The following is a 25,753-nucleotide window of genomic DNA, read 5'->3' as shown; positions in this document are numbered from 1 at the left end:
CTTTACCCCAAGGTAGGGGAGTCCAAAGCTTGAGGACATAGGTTTAAGGTGTAAGCAGAAAGATTCAAAAGGCACCTAATAGACAATTTTTTCTCACAGAGGGTGGTGTGTGTATGGAATGAACTGCAGAGGAAGTGGTGGAGGCTGATACGAGTACAACATTTAAAAGGCATCTGGATGGGTGCATGAATAGGAAGGGTTTAGAGGATTTGAGCCAAATGTTGAACCAAATGATCTGTTTCCATGCTGTATGTCCCTATGACTTTACGAGAAGGGAGGTACAGAGCCTGACTTTATATATCACTGACACATAACCGGGATATAGATTTTGTGCTTATGGCCTATCCCTATTCAGATTCTGCATTTACGTGAATATAGGAGGCAATATGTGTGCCCCAAGCATAATATCAGGGTTCCAGTCTGACTGTGTGACATGCTAATGAAATAAGAAACGAATCAAACTCTTATGATCTCCCTCTCACTCCCTTTTGCCATTACAAGATGCGCCTTAAATAAAGTTAGTATTTTCCTTACCTCAGCAGCCTCTGTCAAATACTCTTTAATAACAAATGGAACTGAAAATATTGAACCATTCACACCAACACAGGGATAGATATTTAAATTTATAATCCTAATTGCTAATCAGTGAAATCCATCATAAACTGAGCAGATTAAATCAACCGCTTCAACTATTTCAGGCTGCCATAAAGTTGAAAAAAAATCTAAACCTTAAGGCCCAGTTGAATTGTAAAGTTATTGTGTTGGTTTGAAAGGATACATACCTCTGTCTCTTTGACGAATTTCCTTCCAAGTTCTACCAATGTCAGCTGATGCATTTATGTCTGAGTTTTGTTACTTTCTACACACGAAAATGTCATTTCCACATAAAATTTAAAGCAATTCATCGCAAGATCGCTGAAAGTGGGTATGTTGCCTATCCCCCCTCCCCCGCAGTGCCACGTTCAAATTGATGTGCAATTGACACATTGGGAATTATTTTGTAAAACAATTAACAAAGCTTTCTTCCACTGGAATTTCCCAAAGGAGCATTTAAATGGCAAGACAGTTACCAGTTAATGCGACACAAAAGGGCAAAGATACAATTAATGCACAATCCTGGTATAGAAACACTGACAGCGCATATTGTGAAAGATCTCCCATCTCTCCACCAACCACTAACACACACCCCACTCCCTATTTGCAATTTAATTAAATAGATTTAATTAATTTATTGATAATAATTTAATTTAAATAGATCCATTTGTGTATTCCTGAAATGCAGCCCAAGTAGATAACAACTGCAGTTAGATACCACCTTCAACATTAGAAAAATCTCAGAACATTTCATGGAAGAGTAAGCAGACCAATAGTGGTTACTAAAATGGCTAGTTAAACAGGTAATTTTTAAGTCTGGCTATAAAGAGGGAGAGAAAGTTCCAAAGGTTAGGGTATAGAATCCCTAAGATATTGATTCAATTTTTGGGGGGAGAAATGAATATAGAATGCACAGAATTGTAAATGGGAAAGTATAAAGAGTGAACTTTGAGGGGGGAGCTCTCCATTGCTTAGGCTCTAAACCTTTCAATATCTAAACCCCTAAAGCACTCTTCCTCACTCTCTTCCGTTAAATGCTCCTTAAAACATATGGGATGTGAAATTGTGTGCACCACTGATGAAATACGGGCTTGTTGTGAGTCAGCAGCCAGATTTACACAGCTCCTGATTATCTCTCCATCAGAGTTCACAATGATACTACATACTCTTGTTAGAGGCTCAGGGCCTGATTTTTGACAGCCTGTCAGAGCCTCTCAGCTGTGATGTAAATGGTGAAAGGCATATTAAGCCCTAAGTCCCCTCCTCAACCCCAGTTTTTCGCATTTTTGTAGAGTGTGGGGTAAGGAGGAAGCCACAGTTCATGCCTGAACAGCTTATGGAAGCAGCTAGCCTTATAAATAATGCGCTGCTTCCCATCAAACCAGATTGGTAACACCTCCTGTCCAGAACCTGGAGTATGGATTTAGAACAGGTCTGTTCTTAACATATTTTGGAGAGTCATGGTAACCTTTGGAGAGCTAAGGAACCCTTGTGGGCATGTTGTAAGACAATTTATGGATGGAATGAGGTATCCTTTGTTAGTGAACGTCTGTGGTCTCTGGGATGGGATGTCAGGTATATTTTGGCAAGGATATCAAATGTCGACCTAGCTAACGACACCCACATCTCTTGAGCAAATTTTAAAAGTCAGAACTTTGCAGCCAGCTTCTTCGTTCTCAAATGAATTATTGATCCTCAGCTAATTTTTTCCTCATTTACAGGACTTTTACAGCTCAAATAGCAGACGTTTCGATGAAAATTGAAGAAACAATTGTCCACAATGCCTGATTTTATTTTTCAAACGCAAGTGAAATACCCCGGATGCTGGAAATCCAAAACAAGCACAGAGAAAGTGGGAGAGACTGAGCTGTTCTGGCATTATCTGTGGAGAGAGAAAAACTGTACTTCTGAAGACGAATCACACTGGGGTCCACATGCTAACTCTGTTTCTCTCTTCACAAGTGCTGCCAGACCTCCTGAGTTTCTCCAGCATTTTCGTTGTTTGATCCCTATGACCTTTCACCTGAGTTCTTGTGACCATGTCTTGGAGACTAGTCTTTAGTTCCTGGAGAATTGGTGACATTGCTGCTGATGGTGATTTAATGGCACTTGCTAGAATGTATGTGTGTGTTTGTTTGCATGTGCACGAACATATCAGCAGCCATTCACTGAAGGTAGACCTTGACATGGATCTGGTTCCAGGGGCAAGTGACCTGAACATTCCCCCTGAAACCAGAACTTCAAGTCGAGCAATTACTTCCCAGCACCCTTGCATATGTCTCTATACAAATAATTATCCAATGTCCTCTTGAATGCCTCAGTTGAACCTGCCTCCATCGCACTTCTAAGCCTAGTGGTATTATCACTGGACTATTAATCCGGAGACACCCCACAATGTTCTGGGAAACTGGGTTCAGATCCTGCCATGGCAAATAGTGGAATGTGAACTCAGTAATAAATATGGAATTAAGAATCAGAGGTATTATGTATCACAGATTTAAATTGAACAACTGATCCAGTCTCCATAGCATTTGTGAGAGTTCCAAATACCTATCCCCCTTTGTGTGTAGAAGTGCTCCCTAACATCTCTCCTGAACTGCCTGGTCCTAATTCTCAGACTATGCCCCCTAGTCCTAGAGTCCACAACAATTGGAAATAGTTTATCTTTATCTACCTTGTCTTTTCCTGTTAATATCTTGTTAAAAGTGAAAACAATCCCAACTTTTCAGTCTGTCTCAATTTTCACTACGAGGTCAGTTAATGTTTTTTTAGTAGATAAACCCACAAATTTTAACAAAAAAAAGTGGCATGTAAATGACAAGCATGTGACTGCTTGCACCGTCTCTGTTTTGGATATGCAATGATTGCTATCAAGTTTCTCTCTCGCAATTTTCAATCTAAATTAATCTATCGAGAAGTTGTGGGAGCAACAGTTCAGTATCTGACATGAAACAATTCCAGGCAAATCAAACGGCAATTGACCCTGGGAATGTGGTGCCCAAATTGCGTGACTTAAAAGCAGTTCACAGCAGGGAATGACTGGAGGCCATTATAATTATTCTTGAGTTACTATGGAAACAATTTCTCCAGGGGCCGCCATGCCAATAATTTTTTTTCCCCTTTCTCAAAGAAAGGCCTAATAAGAGAAATGTTGTTTGGAACAGTTATTCTTTAATATGTCCTGACCTTGATGGAACAACTTTGAAGTTCTGGCTAGCTGGCTCATGTCCTGCTTTGAGAGAGAGCGAAAAATGGCAAGACATATTTTCGGCAGGAAATCCCATCTGTATCCATGTCGTTCTCAGAGAAATTTATTTTTCTTCATTTGTCTGATACTTTTATTTCATATTGACACTATACAAATCCAAGCAGTTACCACTCCTTCTAATATTAAAGTACAGGAATTTGGTGTTTCCTTTGGAAAGGGTGCTAGGTACTTTTCCTGCAGAAACACGAAAGAGCTTGCATTTATGTAGCAGTTTAGGAACGAGGAGTCTCGCTTTTAAAATGGAAATGAGAAGAATCTTTTTGTGTGTTCTGGCAAAAAATGGCACCTCAATGTCTCTTCGTTTGACACTACCAGATTAATCCCTCATCACAAATAATTGTCAGATTCCTAGATTCTCCCATAATCTTCAGGAATTAACAATTAATCATTTAGACAATTTTGTGAACAGCCTGAGGTAAAATCAGAAGTTTTAAACATATTGATTTTTCTTGAAATATTTTACTTATTAATTACAAACAAATATTTGATAACAAAGTACAGCACATCTGCAATTCCCCTTTATCTATGTTTACTCTTTATTCATTCAGGGGATGAGGGCATCATTGGCTAGGCAGCATTTATTGCCCATCCCTAATTGCCCAGAGGGCAATTAAGTGTTAACCACATTTCTGTGGGTCTGAAGTCACATGTCAGCCAGACCAGGTAGAGATGGCAGTTTCCTTCCCTAAAGGGACTGTGTACACACAGTCTGGGATCTGTGTTTATTAATGTCACTGTACATTATACATAAATAAATGACTGATTGATGACATTACATTGACTTCTTTACACAATAGTGTGAGTGCAATGCAGATACCTTTATACCAGCGCAATATGATATCATGTAACTGTCTTAAAGTTACAGGCCTGCCCAGTCTCGAAACTAGGCTACAATACAATATCCTTCCTTTTACATTTAAAGAATGAGAATGTTTTTCCAATAAAATGTGCAAAGGACACCTTGGTGAGCAGGCACAACCAGATCTAATCCTTATGCAGTTTCCATAAGTTGGTGTACTTTCACTCCATGGTCTGCAGTCTCTCACTGTGGATAGCTGTACAACATTTATCAGAGCTAGTAGGAACTGCAGATGCTGGGGAATCTGAGATAACAAGGTGCACAACTGGATGAACACAGCAGGCCAAGCAGCACAGAGGAGCAGTGAAGGCTGATGTTTTGGGCCTAGACCCTTCATCAGAAATGGGGGAGGGAAAGGGGGTTCTAAAATAAATAGGGAGAGAGGGAGAGGCAGATAGAAGATGGATAGAGGAGAAGATAGGTGGAGAGGAGACATACCGGTTGAGGAGGCGGGGATGGAGCCAGTAAAGGTAAGTGTAGGTGGGGAGGTAGGGAGGAGATAGGTCAGTCCAGGAAGGGCAGAAAGGTCAAGGGGGCGGGATGAGATTAGTAGGTAGGAGATGGGGGTGGGGCTTGAGGTGGGAGGAAGGACAGGTTAGGGAGTTGGGGACGAGCTGGGCTGGTTTTGGGATGCGGTTGGGGGAAGGGAGATTTTCAAGCTTGTGAAGTCCACATTGATACCATTGGGCTGCAGGGTTCCCAAGTGGAATATGAGTTGCTGTTCCTGCAACCTTCGGGTGGCATCATTGTGGCACTGCAGGAGGCCCATGATGGACATGTCATCAGCGGAATGCAAGGGGGAGTTGAAATGGTTCGCGACTGGGAGGTGCAGTTGTTTAGTGCAAACCGAACGTAGGTGTTCTGCAAAGCGGTCCCCAAGCCTCCGCTTGGTTTCCCCAATGTAGAGGAGGTCACAACGGGAACAGCGGATGCCATATACCACATTAGCAGATGTGCAGGTTAACATCTGCTCAATGTGGAAAGTCTTCTTGCGGCCTGGGATGGAGGTGAGGGGGTGGTGCAGGGGCAGGTGTAGCACTTTCTGCGGTTGCAGGGAAAAGTGCCGGGTGTGGTGGGGTGTACATGTGAGGCTGTTGTCTGTCATGGTATCCTCAGTGGTCACCCTGTGTGATCTGTGGTTGATAATCAGTTTGTAAATATTGTTTATTTCTTCACAGGACTTGATCGTTGCACATCACAACTTCATATGACCTAGGCTGGATACAATGGCATTGTCTCTTTCCATTAAGTCTCGTGTTTGAATGGAAGTCTCTGAATCCAGCATCTGCAGTTCTTACTATCTCTCAACCCTCATAAACCTTGTTTTGTTTAATTTGAGATAGCTGTCTGCTTGCTTATTCATCGTGCCTTTATTAAATTTTCTCCTATCTTTCCAATGATGCATTGTGCACATGTGGTTGAGTGGTAACTGTACTGGATGAAGACTAATGCATATCTTTTTCTAAACATGAGAACTGCTGGTGAAACTAAACCATCACCATGAGGAGCAACACATACTTTTAGCATTGTTATCTAAAAATCTTTGCAAGTTGCTTTACATTCGATGATCAAGGATTTAACCATATATAAAGTGCACACTGTAAGACCATTAAACTGAGGGGACTGAGGAAAAGCTGTAATATATTGAACACTAATTTCCTGCACATGTTGAGGGAAGGTGCGCAAAAGTGCTGCAGACATAATTTGTTGAGGTGCACCAAATGTACTGAATAAGGTGGCCATGTGTCAACAATCATTACTCTGGTGCTAATCTTTCATTTATTTTACTGAAGGAAATTTGGTGAAATGATATTCAGTGACCAGAATATAATTGTGTCCTTGGACATGGAAAACATAATGAAAAATCTTGTGCCACAGCTCAGGAGGAATCACACATGGAAGAAGAGGTTGATTTGTTGAGGTTGATAGAATGACATTGATCATAGAATCCTGACAGTGTGGATGCAGGTCATTCAGCCCATCGAGTCTACACTGACCCTCCAAAGAGCATCCCACCCAGACCCACCTTTCTACGTTATCCCTGTAACCCTGCATTTCCCATGGCTAGCCCACTTAGCCTGCACATCCCTGGACACTATCGGCAATTTAGTATGGCCAATCCACCTAACTTGCACAACTCTTGATTATTTGACTGACGTTTTTACTTATGCTCGGCCAATATACAGTGTCATATGCAAAAGTCTTGGCTTCATCTACACCAATACAACCTATATTTATATGTTCTAACATGTCTTGGTTGTAGAGGATGTGGAATTAATGACTTGCTTGCCTTTGAAGATAATATTCAGGGAGAGTTTGAGTTCATCAATGCATGATCAGAAAGAGAATACCAACTCAGGTCACCTGCTAATGATGAGGTTTTTCAGCTGTTAAAGCTGAGCATCATCTGATATAGCTTATGGAATGCATGGCCAAAATGTACAAAATCAATGTTAAGACCATTTTCCAGTTCAAACTCATTATTATCCACTTGTAGGTCTAAAGAGATTCCTTTGTTCTTTTTGAAGTTTGGAAGTTGGCCAAGAACAGTGGAGATGGCCCTTTGAGAACTCAACTTGTATGAAGCGTCTGGTGACTAGGTACTTATCAAACTGTGGCAAATCAAAAACTAGGGCAAGAGACTCTCTTTTGATATTGGAAGGGTTAGACTGAACAGTTGTAAAGATCTGACAGCCAAAGGCAATATGCTTGTTTTGTTCCCATGTCAGATGTGCTCCAAGGTCTTTCTGGTTGGCATCTACTTACAATGTGCTAAGTTTGGATGGATCATAATATTGAAGTACAAACTTGCTGGGTGGAAGAGAATTTTTGAGAAATTAAAAATATGCTGACGATCTTCTTGCCATATGTATAATGTAATTTGTAGAGACAATCTCAAAGATAAAATACCTTGATCACAAAATTCAGCAGCAAGGTAACTCAGTGGTTGGCACTGCTGCTTCGTAACACCAAGGACCTGGATTTAATCCCGATCTCAAACAACTGTCTGTGCGGAGTTTGCACATTCTCTCCATGTCTATGTGGGTTTCCTCCAGATGCTCCAGCTTCCTCCTACAGTCCAAAGATGTGCAGGTTAGGTGGATTGGCCATGCTAAATTGCCCCATAGTGTCTCGGCAAGTGGATGTTAGGAAGATTAGCCATGGTAAATGTGGGGTATGATGCAATTCAGAGGGTTGGTGAAGAATCTTGCTGCACTGTAAGGAATCTATTGCCTAAAAAAAAGAAAAATCTTTTGTAAATCATCTTTGTCTTGTGGTGTAGGCATCTTCTGTCCATCTTCTAATTTCACAGGATCAGGCCTAATATTGGTTAATGGATGGATTGTACCAAATAAATTGATTTTATTGTAATATTGTCCTGACGTTCGTTGCTGTTTCCTTCTTGCTGTTAAAAGCTGAAAGGAGGGTGGTGTCATGCACATGTTTAGTTCTTCCCAAAACTGCAATGTCATCTGCAATACAGAGACAACCTGGTAGAGCCATCCTATCTACATGTTGTTTAAAATTACCCATGATTGCCATACCCATCTCACAAGCTCAGATTACTTCTTTCTGTATGTGTTGCGTTACCGTGACTGTTAAGCAGGCCTATAAACCATTCTTACAAGTAACTTCTTCTCTTTACTACTTACGATCTCTACCCAAACTGATTCTACATTCTGGTCTCCAGAAATACAGTCACCTCATGCTGTTATACCAAAGCAACCTTAATTAACAAAGCCACCTCTCTATATTTTCCCAGCTTTCAGTCCTTCCTCAATGTCATGCACCCTTGAATATTCAGGTCCCAGAGTTGCCGTCTTGTAAACAAGTTGACTTGTGATATTTTGTAGACAGTACTTCATTTTGCTCATCATAACTGTTATCACACTAATGATTACATGATGAATCACCAAGATGTTGTGTGCAATTAGAGACCTATAAAGATCTCAAACTTCAAATCACAATTTGCTGAAAGGTTTGATATGAGTTATGGCTCTACCCAGAGGCAACAAAGGGTAATTGCATTTACTTGTTTAACGTGACTTAGGAATACCTGTATGCCAAGAAAGGTCAAACATTTCAAAAGGATTAAACTGTAAACCATTTTTGACATTACATTCCAAATTCATTTGTGAAGAGAAAAGGGTGTGGGAGAGTCCAGTCAAAATCCAGCTGACTTGTGATTAGTAAACCAAAATTAATATGGGCCTTGATGAAGGTAAATAGATGGGATATAATGGTTCTTACTTGTGCTAACCTTTAAAAAGATATGGTAATGAAATACAACCCTAGGCACGATGGTGCACCTGTGTAGCTGTTATGTTAAACTTGCATGGAATCTTAGTTAGACCACACATGGAGTAGTCTGCACAGTTTTAGTCTCCACCTTATGTAGGTGATGGAGAAGTCTGGAAAAGGTGCAAAAACATTTTGAAGAATAATACCAGAACTGAGAGTTTGTGGAAAAGTTCTCATAGGCTGAGGGTCTTTTCTCTAGTAAAATAAAGACTAAGGGGAGCTACCTGATGGAATTATTTAAGATTATGACATGGTTTGATAGATGGATGTAAAACAAATGAGTTCACTTGTAGGGCAGGTTAAAACTAAAACATAAGTACAAGGTTTTCACAAATAAATCAAAGAGAGAATTCAGGAACGTCTTTTGTTTTATTCCAAAGGGTGATTATAATGTGGAACCCGTTACCACAGGCAGTAAGAAAGGCTAGTAACATAGATATATTTAAGGGAGGTTGGATAAACACATGAGGGAGGAAAAGATTGAACATGAAGAGCAGCGGGAGGAAATTCATGTAGAATATGAGTCCTGGCATTGACCTGTTGGGCCAAATGCTCTGGTGCTGTATTGGACATTGTATGTAATTTTGTGGAATTACAGCTAAGCATATATTTTGTGAACCTATTCAGAAATGGTCTCTCATGACATTTAGTAAGATCAAGACATTTTAGACATTAGTCATTTTAGTGAGATGTGTGAGAATTTCAGTCTTCACATTCTCTAATTATATTCCTGATTCATTCCTCCCTTTATGATTTTCAGGCATGTGGTTTGAATTTGAATTCATACCAGTGTGTGAAAAAAACAGACACCAAATTTAGATGCCTTGTTCTAGAAACATGGCTCTAGGCCAAGCTGCCAGTAATTTACTATTAAACTATGCAAAAAATGATTATCTCTGATTCACATTAGGGTGTATGCTAGGGTCAGAGTTTGATTAAGGAATGATTCCTTTCAACCCAGATCTATGTGGAATTTACATAAATTAATACAAAATATATCACAGTATTGAAATATCTGTGTGTGCTTTATCAGCCTAAATTTCTATAAATCATGTACAGGTAATGGTTGCTGGGAGTAAAATAAGTTTTGTAAGTGTTGCAATTTTGTTAATTTGTTCTTGATAGAAATTTCCTGGCCACTGCTGTGGGTTATGTATTATTTCATGCTTAGATGTTCATGGTCCTTAGGATAGAGGATTTGCTAAAGGAGGGGTTTTAGTATCATTTGATGTAATGCACTGTTTAGGATTGATTTTAAACATAAAGGTATCAGTAACCTTTTATATAGGAGGCAGGTTACTGGGAAACCAAACAAAATTCGTTTGAATAGATGCTGCCAACTGCTTATTAACCTGCATGTTGTCAGTCTGGTGGTAAAGAAATAACTTGCATTTGCATAGCATCTTTCATGGCTCAAGACATTTTAAAGTGCTTTACTATTAATGTAGATCAATTTTGAGCATGATCACTCTGTTCATTGGGAAATATGGCATCCAATTTGTGCACAGCAAGATCCCACTAATAGTAACAGTGTTTTAACCAGGTCATTTCTTTATTGATGTCTGTTGTGGTATAAATGTTGGCCTGAAAGCTGGAGAATTTTGTTACTCTTCTTTGAAATAATGATTCTTGCCTCCACCTGATAGAACAGACAAGTTCAAAGTTTAATATTTCAGTCTTACAGAATAACCTATATCAGTGCAGTCCTCTAAAGAGTACAATATGGAAATGTCAGCCTAGAAATTACTGTTCTAGTGGAATTTGAACCTACAACCTTCTGACTCAGGGCCAGAGTACTGTCACTGAGTCATAGCTGATGTGATCATTTGGCATTGAGAATATTCTACTTTGTGTAACATTGTAAACATATTTTATGGTATACAGCTTGGGCCTATAGCCAATGCGTTTTCCTCAGCTTCTGATAAATGCCCTTACCAGCACTGGCTATGAGACTATAATTTAGAGTGTAGAGAAAGGCAGTGCTATTATCTAACTCACCAGTAATTATGCTTTCTGTTGTCTAGCAACATGTCACAGTGCCTTGGTTAAACTATCTAACAACACTTTCATCACGTGGAACGTAGGCCAGCATTAGGCCATTGGCTGTTTGAGCCTGTACTGCAATTCAATGAGGTCACATCTTCTCTCAAACCCAATGCCATATGCCCCACTTTTTCCTAATATCCCTTCATATATTTGGTTAACAAAAATCAATGAAACTCAGTTTTAAAATTATCAATTGATCTACCATCACTTGTCATTTGCAGAAGAGAGTTCCATACCTATACTACTTTTTGTGTGATGAAAAGTCTCCTAATTTTACTCCAGGTCTGGTTTTGGTTTTTAGACTCTACTACTTCAGACTATACCCTAGACCCCTTTCTAGTGAAAATAAGTAGCACTTTCTTTCTGAAAGCAGAATACTGCAAATGGTGGCATTGTGGCTCATTGGTTAGCACTGTTGTCTCACAGCACCAGGGGATTCAGGTTCAATTCCAGCCTTGAACAACTATCTTGCTGGAGTTTGCACATTCTCCCTGTCTCCGCACGAATTTCTGTTGGGTGCTCTGGTTTCCTCTCACAGTCTAAAGATTTACATGTAAGGTGGATTGGCCATGCTAAATTACACATAGTGTTCTGGGATGTGTAGAAGGCTAGGTATGTTAGCCATGGAAAATGCAGACATGTGGAGTCTCTGAGTGGGATACTCTTTGGAGGATTGGAGTGCACTTGTTGGGCCAAATCGTCTGTTTCCATACTGTAGGGATTCTATGGAAAAGAAGCTGGAAATGCAGAATGAGAAAAATGCCGGAAATGCTCAGCAGATCAGGCAGTATCTGTGGAAAGAGAACCAGAGTTAATGTTTCAGATCGAGGAGATTTGTTCCTAACTGAGGAAAGTTAGGCATGAAATGGATTTTAAGCAAGAGCTGCGTGCGGTGAAGACACAGAGAGGTCTGTGTTAGAGTGGAAAACAGGACAGATTGAATGACACAAGATTTAGTCTTATCGGGTCAAGGGCAATTGTGATGGAGGAAGACAATAAACAAATAAAATAAAGGTGTTCCTGGAGCATATGTGATGCTGTCTGAAAGCAAAAATAAGACAAAAGAGAGAAAAACCTAACAAACACCAAAAAGGACACAAAATAGATTTGCAGTCTCCCAATATTGAACTCAATGTTTGAACAGAATGGAGGAGTTTTGCAAAGTAGTCATTCAATTTAGATTTTGTCTCCCTAGTTACAGTAAACCACATTGTAAGCGGCAAATACAGCAGACTAGATTGAAAAGTAAATTGTTGCTTCATCTGGAAGGACTATTTAAGGTCTTGGACAATGACAAGAGACATGCAGTAGGATAAGTTCTCTTGTGCTTGCCTAGAAATGAATTGAGGTATTGGGAATGATTGAAGAGTGGACCAGGGTTTCATAAAGGGAATGGTCCTTTCAGAATGTGTACAGGGGAGGGGAAGATGTATTTATTGGTGATATCACCCTGGAGATAGCAGACAGGTCACCGAATATGGAGACTGGTGAGGTAGAAGGTGAGACTAAAGGGAACCCTATCATCATTGTGGGAGGTAGACAAAGGGTCAAGAGAAGAAATGTAGGAAATGTGGCATTCACAGTCAGTTGTCAGCTATTGGAATTTTCGGTTAAGAGAAGTGGTATGATATCTCTGCAGCACTGGTGTAGAAGTTACGTTGTCAAAATAGGTTTGTTGGAGATTGAGGAAAATTGAGAATGGAATAGAATTCCTACAGAATGTAGATTGTAAAGTTAGGGTCTTGAGTTAACTGTGGGAGTCATTGGACTGATAATGGGTATTATCTATTTCTTTATTCATTCATTCATGAGATACAGAGGTCTCTGGCTGAGTCAGCATTTATTACCCATCCTGAACTGTCTGGAAAATATTGTGATAAGCTGTGTGCTTGAACCATTACAGTCCTTAATGTTTAGGGAAACCCTCAGTGCTGTCAGAAAGGGGATTTGAGGAGTTTGACACAATAACATTGAAGGAACAGCTAAATAGTTCCAAGTCAGCGTGGTGAGTGGCTTGGGGAACAAATTGTAGCTACCGATGTTCCTACCCACCTGGTGCCTTATTCTTCTAAGTGATAAAAGTCATGGGTTTGGAAGGTGCTATCGGAGAAGCCTTAATGAGTTGCTCTGGTACATCTTGTAGATGCCTGACTTTATACCTAATGTATCTCTTGTTCATCAGTAGACTGGGTGTCAATGCTTGACTGGATCCCCATTTGAGCTGTAGGCCCAGAACCACTTTGTGGTTGAATATCCCTGTCCCCAATGAAATGGATAGCCAAGTTTGGGGGGAAAGAGGTTTATCACTTACTAAACTCCAGAGGAATACCCTGAAAGCAGACTGGACTGGACTCCTAGTCTCGCACCATAATGTAGTAGGATGCAGGCAGATCTACAAGGAATATCAATCCCAAAATTTCCAAAGGCACACCTGATGCCCCTACACACAATGGCTTTGTTGCTCCATCATTTTGACCTATGTTTGAATATATATTACCCTCAAGCCATGAAAGTTACTGGCCAATTTATAGCCTTGCTCCAAATCAGGGGAGAAACCTGCAATACAAAACCCAAAGTGCTTTATTTTTAAGAAATACCCCAAACCTCCTTGATGCATCTGTGCAACAACACCTTATGTTTGCATTGAACATTTAATATAATAAATATGCCTAGGTGCTGCATGTCAATGTAATTGAACAATAAATTGACACTGAGCCAAAGAAAGAAACGTTCGATCAGGCGACCTAATTTGTGTCAAAGAATTAGATTTTAAAGAATGTCATAAAGAAATGGAGTGGTTTAGGAAAGAAGTTCTAGATCTTAGGACCAATGCAATTGAAGGCCCAGTCATTCACAAAGTTTTCAATATCAAGCTGAACTACTTTGATTTTTCCTTTTTTTCAGGCACTGGATGGGTTTGTACTTCTAGTGAGTGCTGATGGAATGATATTTTATGCATCTCCTACAATCATCGACTATCTGGGATTTCATCAGGTAGGGAGATACTCTTCTGGAACATTCTAATGCATTTTTGCAAGCGATATCTTCTTCTGTGTTGATTTTCAAACCTGTGAGCTTTCCATTCCTTGGGTTTCTTACCTCAGGATCATGGCACATGAGCCTCAGGCCAAAGATATCTCCACAGGGGCACAGGAAAATTCTAAAAGGTTATCCTCCCAAGCTGCTGCCTTTCTAGTTGTCCCAGAAAGAGCATGGGCAGTCCATAATTCAAGCTGTGTTCACTCCCTTAAGATAAGAGACATCTACAGAGCTTGGAACTGGGAAAATAAAACAAAGCGAAAAATAAGTTCCCTCTAAAAGAAGTTGCTCATTTTGAAAACCATACCATAAAATACACTTATTAGCGATGTTGAAGCCTATGGAATTGAACAGGTTGTGGCTATGCAGGTACAAAATTGGCGAAGACTCAGGGAACAATGCTGAATGACTAATTTTCAGACTGGAGAGGACTATACTGTATCCATTATAGTGGACTAAATGGCATCATTCTGCAGTGTAACATCTCTTTCTCTTGAGATTTTTGGGAAAGAGGAAATTTCAGCAAGGCTGTGGATGCAGACGACCTGCTCAATTTAACTGCAGGATCTCCTTATCATTTTACTCTTCCATCTCCTGGCTGACCACTGGCCAGATTTTCAGACTAGATAGCTACTGAGCAAGACCAGTATCAGGAGGCTACATACACAGACCCTTGTAGACCATCCATGACAATCAGGAGGGGATAGAGATCTGTGGGCTAGTGCTTGACTGGGGTCAGAGTGTGTGGATTTCATAACAGACTGGAAGGTAGAGGCCACTGATTGCATCAGCAGCTAGTTAGAGACTGCGATCAGAAGAAGGGAAAGCTGAAGGCTTCTTTGAGAGGCATACTAGCCAAGAGTGCCATTAAAATTAATTAGCCTTCTGAGCCTGTAACCTCTGCCTTCTTATCACTACTGGTTATCCTGAGCCCTAGGAAATCTGGCTAGCATCTGTTAAATGTAAAACAGGTATAAATTACATGGTGTGAATACAGTGTCCCATCTCACCAAGCTTAGTAACTTATATGGCACACTTTCCAACACCAATATTTTCTCTGACCTCCCCCGGCTCTGTGCAGGCTGTTTGTTGGACTGAAGGGTCTCCTTAGGTTGCTACATATCTGCACATTGGCATATTTAAAGAGACTGTTTCTTGTTTGGCCCTTTCACAGCTTTACCAAATGCTGCAATCATCAGGAAATGGGGGATATTAAGGTCATAAAATTCTAAATAAATAGCATAAATTAGATGTAGTTAGACAAATTTACACAAGTTCTACATTTCGTTATGAAATTTTAATTAGATTTTCATGTGACATGAGCAAGAGACAGCATAGTCACCTAGGTACCCTATAGATCAGAACAGGTAGATGTTAGAGATCTATAAATGACTTACAAGGGTGTTGCCGCGGTTGGAGGGCTTGAGCTAAAGTGAGAGACAGAATAGGCTAGGGCTATTTTCCCTGGAGTGTCAAAGACTGAGGGGTCACTTATAGAAGCCTATAAAATCATGAGGGGCATGGATAGGGCAAGTAGCCAAGGTCTTTACCTGAAGGTAGTGAAGTCCAAAACTAGGCAGCATAGGTTTGAGGTGAGAGGGGAGAAGATTTAAAAGAGACCTGAGGGGCAACATTTTCATGCAGAGAGGGCGCGTGTATGGAATGTGCTATCAGGGGAAGAGGTGGAGGCTGGTACAATCACAGCATTTAAAAAGCATATGGATGTATATGTATATGAATAGGAAGCCTTTAGAGGGATATTGGCTAAATGCAGACAAATAGGACTAGATTAATTTCAGACATCTGGTCAGCCCGTACGAGTTGGGCTGAAGGGTCTGTTTCTGTGCTCTGCATCTGTATGACTCTACGACTCTATGACATGAATTAACTATTTGACCTTCAGTGATGGTGGCTTTTTTAATGCCATTTCCTCATGAACTTCCAGGTGTTTTGAAAACAGTTTCATGGTGGCTATGATTGAATAATGAACTCTCAATATTCAGTTTGTTTGAATGCAATTTTAACAGAAAGATTACAGTATCATTTTCCTGTTGTCATATAATCTGTACTTGATAACAGTCACTATACTTCAAACTGCTTCATTGGCTGCAAAGTGCTTTGCGGTATCACAAACTATTTTTCTAATCCATTCATGGGATGTGGGGTCACTGGAAAGTCCAAAGCTTATTCCTTTTTCCTATTTGTCCATGAGAAAGTGGAGGTGAGCCATCTGCTGCAGTCCATGTGGCGAAAGTGCTCTTTGGCCCAGTGAAGATATTATTTCCAAGGATTTCCTTCTCCTTTTAGAAGCTAGAGGCAGTGGGTTAGGCAGGTACAGTTGAAGAAGCTTTGGTGAGTTGCTGCAGTCTATGATATAGATGGTGATGGACTGTCCTGAGATTTAATTTGGTGGTTGGGATACTTATCAAACAGACTGCTTTGTCCTGCATGCTGTCAAGGTCCTTGAGTATCATTGGAGCCACATTCATCCAGGCAAGTGAAAAATATTCAGTCACACTCCTGGCTTGTGCTTTGTGGATCATAGGAAAACTTTGGTGTTCAGTATATGAGCCACTTGCCACAGAACACCCAACCTTTGACCTGCTCTTACTGTCATAATATCTACATGTCTGGTCCAGTTAAGGTTCTGATCAAAGACGATCAGAATGTTGATGAATGTGGATTCGGTGATGGTCATGGTGTTGAGTCTCAAGAGGATGTGGTTAGACTTTCTCTCGTTGGAGATTATCATTGCCACTTATGTGACTTGAATATTGATTGTCGCTTATCAGCCCGAGCCTGGATGTTGTCCAAGTTTTGATAAGTGTGAGGATGGAGTGTAACATTGTTTAAGGAGGCTGTAATGGAATTGAACATAAACGAAGATCCCTACAAATGATTTATGATGGATGATGTCTTGATATCTTGCTGTTAAGGGCAGTCACTCTCACCTCACTGTTGAAATTCAACTCTCTCATTCATGTTTACACCGAGCTTCCAGCATGATTTGGGACCTCAGCAGAAACCAAACCGCGCATGGTGAAACTGCAAATCCTTCCTTTCTTGGCTCAGCGAAGATATTATTTCCAAGGATTTCCTTCTCCTTTTAGAAGGTAGAGGCAGTGGGTTAGGCAGGTACAGTTGAAGAAACCTTGGTTTACCTTTACTAGTCTCCTGAAGGTTCTTCAAAAGTTCTTTTTCTCTTCCTCCACAAGGTCAAAGGGGTGAAAAATGTCAGATCATGTGAACTTTGAGACTCCTCCCTTCAAATCTAAAGCCCCTGCCATACCACTCTGGTGCACCTACCCTACCCTTTACCCAGACTTTGTTCTGCTTGCCTCAAGTATTTTAAAGATCTTCCATGTATCACTGTGCAGCCAAGAAAAAGATTCCCCTGATAGTTACATACTTGTAACAAAAGCCGTCTTCAGACATTGTAACACCAAATATCTCTTTGGTCCAGTGCTGAAAGAACTATATATTCTTGAAGGAACCTTTGGCAGATCTCACAACGGTGAAATTAATTCCTCCATACAGCAATTCTTTTTGCAGCAATCTGAGCTACTTCATAACAGGAGGCCCACAGTATAAATGCAGTTGAGTAAAGTAATATTCTGAATTGACCTTTGCATTTATTTATTTGTCAATAAAAATTGATGGAGGCTGTTTAAACTGAGGTTTAATTTTTAACCACAAATTTTGTTTGACTCAATCTGTCAGATATCCTTCGTATTCGCGTTAAACAGCATTGATAAACAGCTGTGTTTACTGCACTGTTGAAGGTGTGCCAACATCATTATCGGACGTGCCAAATTTTGGATTAAACATTAAATCAAGGCAGACATGAATTATTCCAATGCACTATTTTAAGAAGCGTATTGGAGTTCTTTGTGACATTGCCATCAATATTTATCCTACAACAACATCAGTGAAAGCGGGTTATTTGATCAGTATTCAAGTGCCTTTATAAAGCCTCATTCATGCAAATTTGCTCTGATGTTTGCTACATTACAACAGCGACTATACTCCAAAATAAATTCATTGACATAGAGTGCTTCTGGATATCCGGAAGTAATTCAAGGCATAATTTCTTCCTTACAGTTTGCAAATTCAGGTTCTCAAACTTTCAATGCCTTAAAATGATTCTGTTGCAGTGAGGGGCTCGATCAATTCACCCTGGTCTCAGTGCCAGGAGAATTAATATCAGCCAGGTCTGAGTGAAGAGGTATTTAAAATCACCCAGATCTTGGTGCATTATGTGTTTAAAATCCTCTCAGTGAGGGGATTAGACTGATCAGCTTTCACATGTCTACCCCGAACCCACTTCCCCATCCCACCCACAATTAAATGCAGAGCTAAGCACCAGTCAATGTATGAAATGGGCATGTGGAGTGTCAGCACAAATGGCCCATGGAATCTTGGATGTAGCAAAGCCAGGAATTTTGGATCTTTCAAAATGATGAGCCATGTTCGAGCAGGGTTTATACTGAGACAGGTTAATTCAAGATAACTCATAATGAAGTGGGTAGATGAATGCATTTTCTTTGAACAAAACATTGAAATTTGAATGGCCAAGCAATATTGTTTAGCTCTTTGTCAAAACTACCAACCTAATACCCAAAGTCTTATTTTCTGTTCACCTCAATGAAAAGCATAGAATGAAAGCAAAATTGTTCAGTAAAAGCAGAAGGCTACTTAAAATTACAGCCTTTGAACAAAAACAAGCTTGTGCCAGGAGAAACACTGAGGCTCTTTCAAAAGGCTGCTGTCGTGCAATGAGCATTTGATCTGCCAGCCCCAGTATTATACAAACTGTTTCAATTGTTGGCCACTTGTGACACAGTGTTTAAATGTTCAGTCATCATTTTCTGCTATTCAGCTCCTAGCATGCCACAGTTTGGAAAATATGCAGAGGATAAATAATTCAGGACATCTTGTCATCTAAAGCATTCCTGTCTGGAGGAGAAGACACAAGTTTTTGTTTATGAATAATCGTTCAAGTCAAAGCATAATTGATCAGAAGAAGGAGCATTATGAATGACCATAAAGCCTAGATATTCCCAGAAAATGAATGTGCTGACACGATCACAGCTATGATCATGTTTGTACCACCCTATACTCCAAGTCCAAAGGTTGTAAGTTGAGATTCTACTCTAGTGGCATTGATTTTACTCTAGTGACATGCCCTTGCCTGATACTCCCATGCCAGGTTATACGAGCTCTACACTGTCACAGGTTCTGTCTATTAGATGAGACACTAAAATGAAGCTCAATCCTGCCTCAAAGGCAGATGTGAAAGGTCTATAGAACCTTTGATTGAAGAGCAAGGTAGTTTTTTATGGTATAAGCCAAACATTTATTGCTCATCCATTGCTACTGAAGATTTTTTTTGTCAGTATTTAATTGCTCTTTGTGGGACTTTGTTGTGCACAAGTTGACTAGCGCATTTCTTGTTACAATAGTGACTACTGTGATGAGGGTTCATCACATATTATTTTTTAGGACTCGGTTTCTAAAGTGGATAAATAATGTGTAGCCTTTAAGTTTGGTTTGTATTTGTATATTGTGTGTGTTAGGAAGAGAAGAACATAGTTTTAGTTATGTTCTTGAATTCAGAACTTTTTTAATATTCATTCAGGGGATGAGTGCGTCGCTGGTGAGGCAGCATTTATTGCCCATCCCTAATTGCCCAGAGGGCAGTTAACAGTCAACCACATTGCGTGGTCTGGAGTCACATGTAGTCCAGATCAGGTAAGGAAGGCAGTTTCCTTACCTAAAAGATATTAGTGAACCAGATGGGTTTTTCCTCCAAAATCAACCAATTAATTACTGTCAGTAGACTCTTAATTCCAGATATTTGTTGAATTCAAATTCCACCCTCTGCTGTGCCAGGATTTGAACCCAGATCCCCAGAACATTACCTGGGTCTCTAGATTAACTGCCCAGCAATTTTGCCACGAGGCCATCGCCTCCTGTTTTTTGGTTATATCAAAAGGGGGTCTTTAAAACCCTGGAGGTGAATGGTTCAGTGCATTTGGAAAAAGGGTAATAGAAGCGAAAAAATAACCAAGCTGTTGACGAGCAACAAGGAGAAGAAAGGGCAGTACATGCGTGTTCAGTTAGAGTTAAAATGTGTAGTTGGTTTTGCAATCTCCAAAAAGGTCCCAACTGGCTTAAAAGAAAACTCCAGAAACAGAAACTACAAAACTTAGAGCACATGGAAACTGAAGAGTGCTTAAAAGTCAAGTAAAAAGCTCCAGAAACAATTAAAGCCACACCACCTGAATGAAGAACTTAAGTCATCCTTCATTGAGATTTGAGTGCTTTTAAGGTTGCAAATGAGGGTGAAAGAGTTTAATCTTTATTTATAATTTGGTAATAAGACGGTTTGAAGTAGGTCTTGTATTGTGTAAAATGGTTTGGGTTTTTGTGTGCATGATAAATATTGAGATTCTTTTGTTAAAGTGACATTGGCAGCCTGTTGGGGATACGTTCAGTGACTAGCCATTGTGGTAAACAAACAGCAAAAATATAGTTGCCTATCAAGCCAGCTTTCATTTTGGAATTGGACTTGTCTAGTATTAGCATCAGCTGTGATTGTATCATTATGTTTCAATTTAAAAATATTTCAATGCCGTAAAGTCTTTTGAGACAAACCACATTTGAAAAGGCTTGAGACAGTTGCAAGCATTTCTTTCTCTAAATAGAATATTTTTAAGAAATATGATAACCTTTAACTGTATAAGCAAACTTATCTAATCTACGATTACTACTAGAGAAATTAACTCAAGATAGTCTAGTTTTATCTGATATGGGCTCAACGCAAGGAAGTGATTCATTTTGGTATGAAGAACATGGAAGGATGGCATAAAACGAAGGGCTCAGTTCACAAGGTGTACAGGAGCAGAGACACCTGAGTGTAGAAGTGTACAATTCATTGAGAGTGTCAGGACAGGTTGAGAGAGCAATTCAAAACAATAGACAGTGTCCAAGGCTTTATTAATATTGGCTTGGAGTCCAAGTGAGAGGAGGTTGCACTGAATCTATTTTAGACACTGGTTCAACCTCAGCTGGAGCATTCTGACAAGTTCTGGATGCTGTACTTTAGGAAGAATATGAAGACATTGGAGAGAGTGCAGAAATGATTCAGAAGAATAGCTCTAGGGATGAGGAACTTCAATTTGGAAGGTAGGTAGGCAGAGTTAAGACTGCTTTCCTTGGAGAAAAGAAGATTGAGAGGAGATTTGATAGAGTTCTGGGCACTATAAAAGGGGAAAAACTGGTTCCAACCTTGAGCAGATTGAGAAGAAGGCATGAGTATCAAATAATTGGTAACAGAAGCAAAAATGACATGAGGAAAAATTATTTTTGTACAGCAAATGATTAAGGTCTAGACTGCACTCCCTGACATTATGGTTGTTGCAGATCCAATTAATGCATTCAAGAGGGAATTAGACTATTATCCAAAAAGGAAGATTTGCAGAGCTCTAAGGAGAAGCTGGGAGAATGGAGCTGAATGAATTGCTCATTCGGAGACATAATCAGTTGATTTGACTCTTGTGCTGTTCTATAGGTAGTATTAGTGCTGCTACTTTTAGACTAGCCATATCAACTGTTTGAATACTGACCTCTTCTCAATCGTGTGTCAAAGGGAGCAATTTTATTTCCCCCAAATATTCAAAATTTCTTCAAACATGATGGGGCTAATTTTCATCTGGTTTTAGAGGTGTTTCTCATTCTCAAAAGGCCAAACTTAGAATTTTTCAAGGCAAACACTATTTTCTTCTGCCTCACTGAACACCACTTTATAATGCTATTTTTTTGCAAGTCACAATGCTCCCTGTGTACAATGTATAACCACGTCTGCTGGATTCAAATTCTTTTGTGTAAGAGAGGGAAGAAATTTGTATTTCCTAATTTTCATTGAGAAGTGTGCATTTAACGAACCAAATAAATGGATGCCTATTTAGTCCTGAGGAAATTCATCGGGCTGTGAAAAGGAAATGCGTAAAGTACAGTGATTGTCCTTGATGTTTTTCTGCAACTTATAAGCCACAAATCACGGTGTATGAGGACATAAAATATTTAGTCGGAAGGGAGGCTGAACGGAGAATTACATTAAATCAAAGCCCAAAACATCTGAACACCAGAAAGAAGAAGCTGAACTCAACCTCCTGAGCATTAAGAAAAGCCCTTTTAAAATCTGAAATTTAGAATGGAAACAGTCCTGTTCCATCTGTGGTATGTAGAGACAAAGATGGAGCAACAGCTTAAAAGCGACTTATGTGTCACCTACCTGGCTCCAAGGCACAGCTGCATTGAGATTCTACAAGAAGGAGGTGCAGTATGCTGAGGAGGCATCCAGCTGAGAGGCTATACAGGTATAGGATAAAGAACCTCGATATGATCAAAAGGCAAGGTTGGAGGAAGCTGTGTCTCTTCAGAGATGTGGTGGTTAGGCGTTAGAACATTTTGCAAGAAGGTTTCAAGCCAAAGAGAAATCAGTTGCGTTCACTGCCCTAGAAGGTGACCAGGATTCTCGATTCCTATACATCTTTGCTCTTTTCAAAGCTCCACTGTGAGTCTCTCAATCTGAAGCACACAGGGAGTATCCATCAGGCAACTATTGCCCTTTATGCCAGGGTAGTGCATTTCACTTGCTTCAACTCAGATGGAGTGCTGCAGACACAGAGGCTGTCAGGATTTTTCTCTGTCCCTGAATCCTCCTAGGTACAGGCTTTAGTTGACTGTGTGCATGTTACAATAAGGATACCCCATGTGAATGCAGTCAGGCACAGCAGCTGAAAGGGGCCACCGCCTCCCTCAACAAGGTAACCCCTCTGTGACCATCACAAAAGGCGGTTACATGTTTGTATCAGTTGCCATGATTTGTTTATCCTCAGGCAGTCTGGATTGCCAAGAAGGTTTAGACTCACTTTCCTTGAGCATAGCTGAATCCTCCAGGAGAAAAGCTAATCCCTAAAAACGTGATTTCTTACAGAGCTACAACATCTCCTGACTCAACTGCAGAGAAGGTACACCGGCAGCCTCATTCATACAAGGCCACTCACTGAACAGCTCAGAAATCTTCTCAATGTGTAGATCAGGTGCCCGGAGGACTCAGTGCAGTGGGCGCCTCCCAGAATAAATGTGATCTTCTGCATGTTCCACAGTTTTCTACCAATATCAGTTCAATCTGGACCCCAAGAAGGAATGCATCCACCCCTCAGATAAGGAGTTGGAAACATTCGGTACCCACAAGGCTGGTGAGGTGAATGTCAACAAGAGTTCACTCCGGCTCATCCATCCGCTTGCCGTAAACAATTCATGTAGGGCCCATCATCACCAGATGCAATGGCTCATTGTTAGATGGTTCTGTGCCCTGAGGTTGTAAACTGACCAGAGGTTCAGACTAAGTGACCTGGCTACATTAGGGAATAAACATTAGAAAGACCCAGAAGGCTAGAGGATTGATGGACCACAGAAGGATATACTGCTTAGATTGGCTAAGATAATAAGTTATTTGGACTTTATGTACATGCTTGTTAATACAATGATGATAGCCATTATTTTTCACAGATAAATGTATCTGTTTTGTTTATGCATTCCTAGTTCCTTGCTTAACACAAATAAACTTATCTAAACAACACAGCGATTCCATTAATGCTATAACTGACACCGTTGCCTTTGCTCTCAAACACTCTTAAGCAGTGCCCCCCTTGTGGCCACAGGGAAGGTGAAGACAGGTTGCTCATATCCCTGAATATATGGCTGTAAAGGTTGGGGGGAGTTAGCTTCATTTTGCAGGGACCCCCAATTAGACTGCATCACCTGCATCTCTGCTAACGCAGTCTTCCTTGCTTGGACCCAGGACACAGAACACCTGGCTAAGGGACGGAGGAATCAGAGAACAAGGAGATCCACTCCAAATGCACTGAACCCTCATCTCTTCTTCTGAATGCAAAGATCCTTGGGATAGTGTCCTCATCACTGGACAGTGTGTGGTGCTGGAGTTCATCTTCCACATCATCGCTTGCGATGAAATGTATGGAACCTTCCAATCCAGCAGGAAAATAGAAGCCAGTGTGTGAGGACACCCTCACCTCCAAATTCTGCTCCATACTGCCAAACTGAGTTGTTCATTCCTTCAACATAGTTATCTTAAAATTCTGGAATTCCCAAGCTAAAGGCACTATGGGATTAACTTTATCGCACAAACTGATAAGTTTACAAAGAAAGTGAAGTCCTCAAGATATACTAAGGATGGGCAATAAATGCCTATCCAGCAGCACCCACATCCCCCAAATTAACAGAAAGTACAAAAATGAATTCTACTAATCTCCAGAAATCATGAGGCAGTGTGGAGGAGGGTAGAATTTTTACACAACAGGACTTTATGTCATCTGCTTATCAATTTTACTGGGAACTCCTCCCACACACAGCAAGGAGAAAAACCAACATTTCATTGCCCAAACAGACTCGTGGGAGGTTCATGGAGTAAAGAAGAAGCGATTTTTTTATATTTCTGATGCTTCATGTTGAGTGCAGTATTTCTCTAATCTGATCCTTCTTTGTCCCTCCAATACAGACTTGTACTGTGACATCTTAAATTCTAAACCTATGTCTCTACATATATTAAGACTTTCCTTTGACTGGTGTCTGCTGCAAGCTAACCTGTCTATTTTTGCATATTCAGACTGATGTGATGCACCAAAGTGTGTATGACTTCATCCATGTTGATGATCGGCAGGAGTTCCAGAGGCAGCTACACTGGGCCATGAATCCACCCCAGCAGGTGCCTGGGCCAGAGCCTCCAGGACAGGGAGCCAATGGTGCGTACATTCAGTCTGCTTTCTCATTACCCTCAATGCATCATGGAGTATGAGAAGTGAGCGTTGCCCTTGTAGAGTAGCAGTAGGACAAAATTGACTTGTGGTTGTATGAACAGGTGGTGCTGTACCTTCTTGCCTTACAGCACAATTCAGTGATTTTCTAAACTATATCAGAGGGCATTAATACTCTGCAGCACAGTATTGGATTGCAGTCAAATCTCGACCAGACCAGGCCAGATTCTCCCATTTAATGAACTGGTTGGAGAGTATAATCTTAACTTTGCGCAATGACAGAAAATTGACGATAATCCATCAGCAATCTATTCGACATCTCCCAATTTTCAATTCCATTGATTTCAATATTTATAATGTTGCACAAAGTCAAAATTCCATCCCAGGCTTGGGTCTTCCATCAATCTGGCAGCTTTCATTGCTGTGTTTCTCCTGTTGACCTGCAACCTAACAAATTAATTGAATTCAGTTCTATCATTTTTCATGTTTTCATGTTCACAAAGGCTGGAATATGACCTATGCTCTGTCAATATGGATGATTTTGTTAAAAATGCAACAGTAGAGGACTGACATATTTGCCAGCTTTACAATAGGTTATTCTTCTTCACTGAAAATCTCTATATTGTTATTAGCTAGCGCTATCTCTGACCCAAAATGCCATCTAACAAAATCCACACAGTATTAGAGCTCTATCAAGTTATCTTCCCTTCACTAAAACCAACTACAGAAAATGCAGCATTGGTGTGTTTTTGAATTTCCAAAACCTGGTCTCTGTGCGTAAGACTCCCTGAGGACAGTCCA

The 25,753-nt window shown here is 40.3% G+C and overlaps 1 protein-coding gene across 3 annotated transcripts in view; it reads left to right on the top strand.

Moving 5' to 3' along the window:
* LOC125460580 (aryl hydrocarbon receptor repressor-like) overlaps nt 1–25,753 on the top strand; it is a 196,895-nt gene that overhangs the window by 156,518 nt on the left and 14,624 nt on the right. For all 3 annotated transcript variants that reach the window (XM_048548199.2, XM_048548215.2, XM_048548207.2), the window contains exons 5-6: nt 13,974–14,063; nt 24,805–24,940. In XM_048548199.2, coding sequence (XP_048404156.1) covers nt 13,974–14,063; nt 24,805–24,940 — 226 coding nt within the window. The remainder of the gene's footprint in view (nt 1–13,973; nt 14,064–24,804; nt 24,941–25,753) is intronic.

This window comes from Stegostoma tigrinum, chromosome 2, assembly GCF_030684315.1.
Source record: "Stegostoma tigrinum isolate sSteTig4 chromosome 2, sSteTig4.hap1, whole genome shotgun sequence".
Classification (NCBI taxonomy): Eukaryota; Metazoa; Chordata; class Chondrichthyes; order Orectolobiformes; family Stegostomatidae; genus Stegostoma; species Stegostoma tigrinum.
Note: the sequence above shows the minus strand (reverse complement) of the source record. Positions and strands in the feature narration are given on the sequence as shown.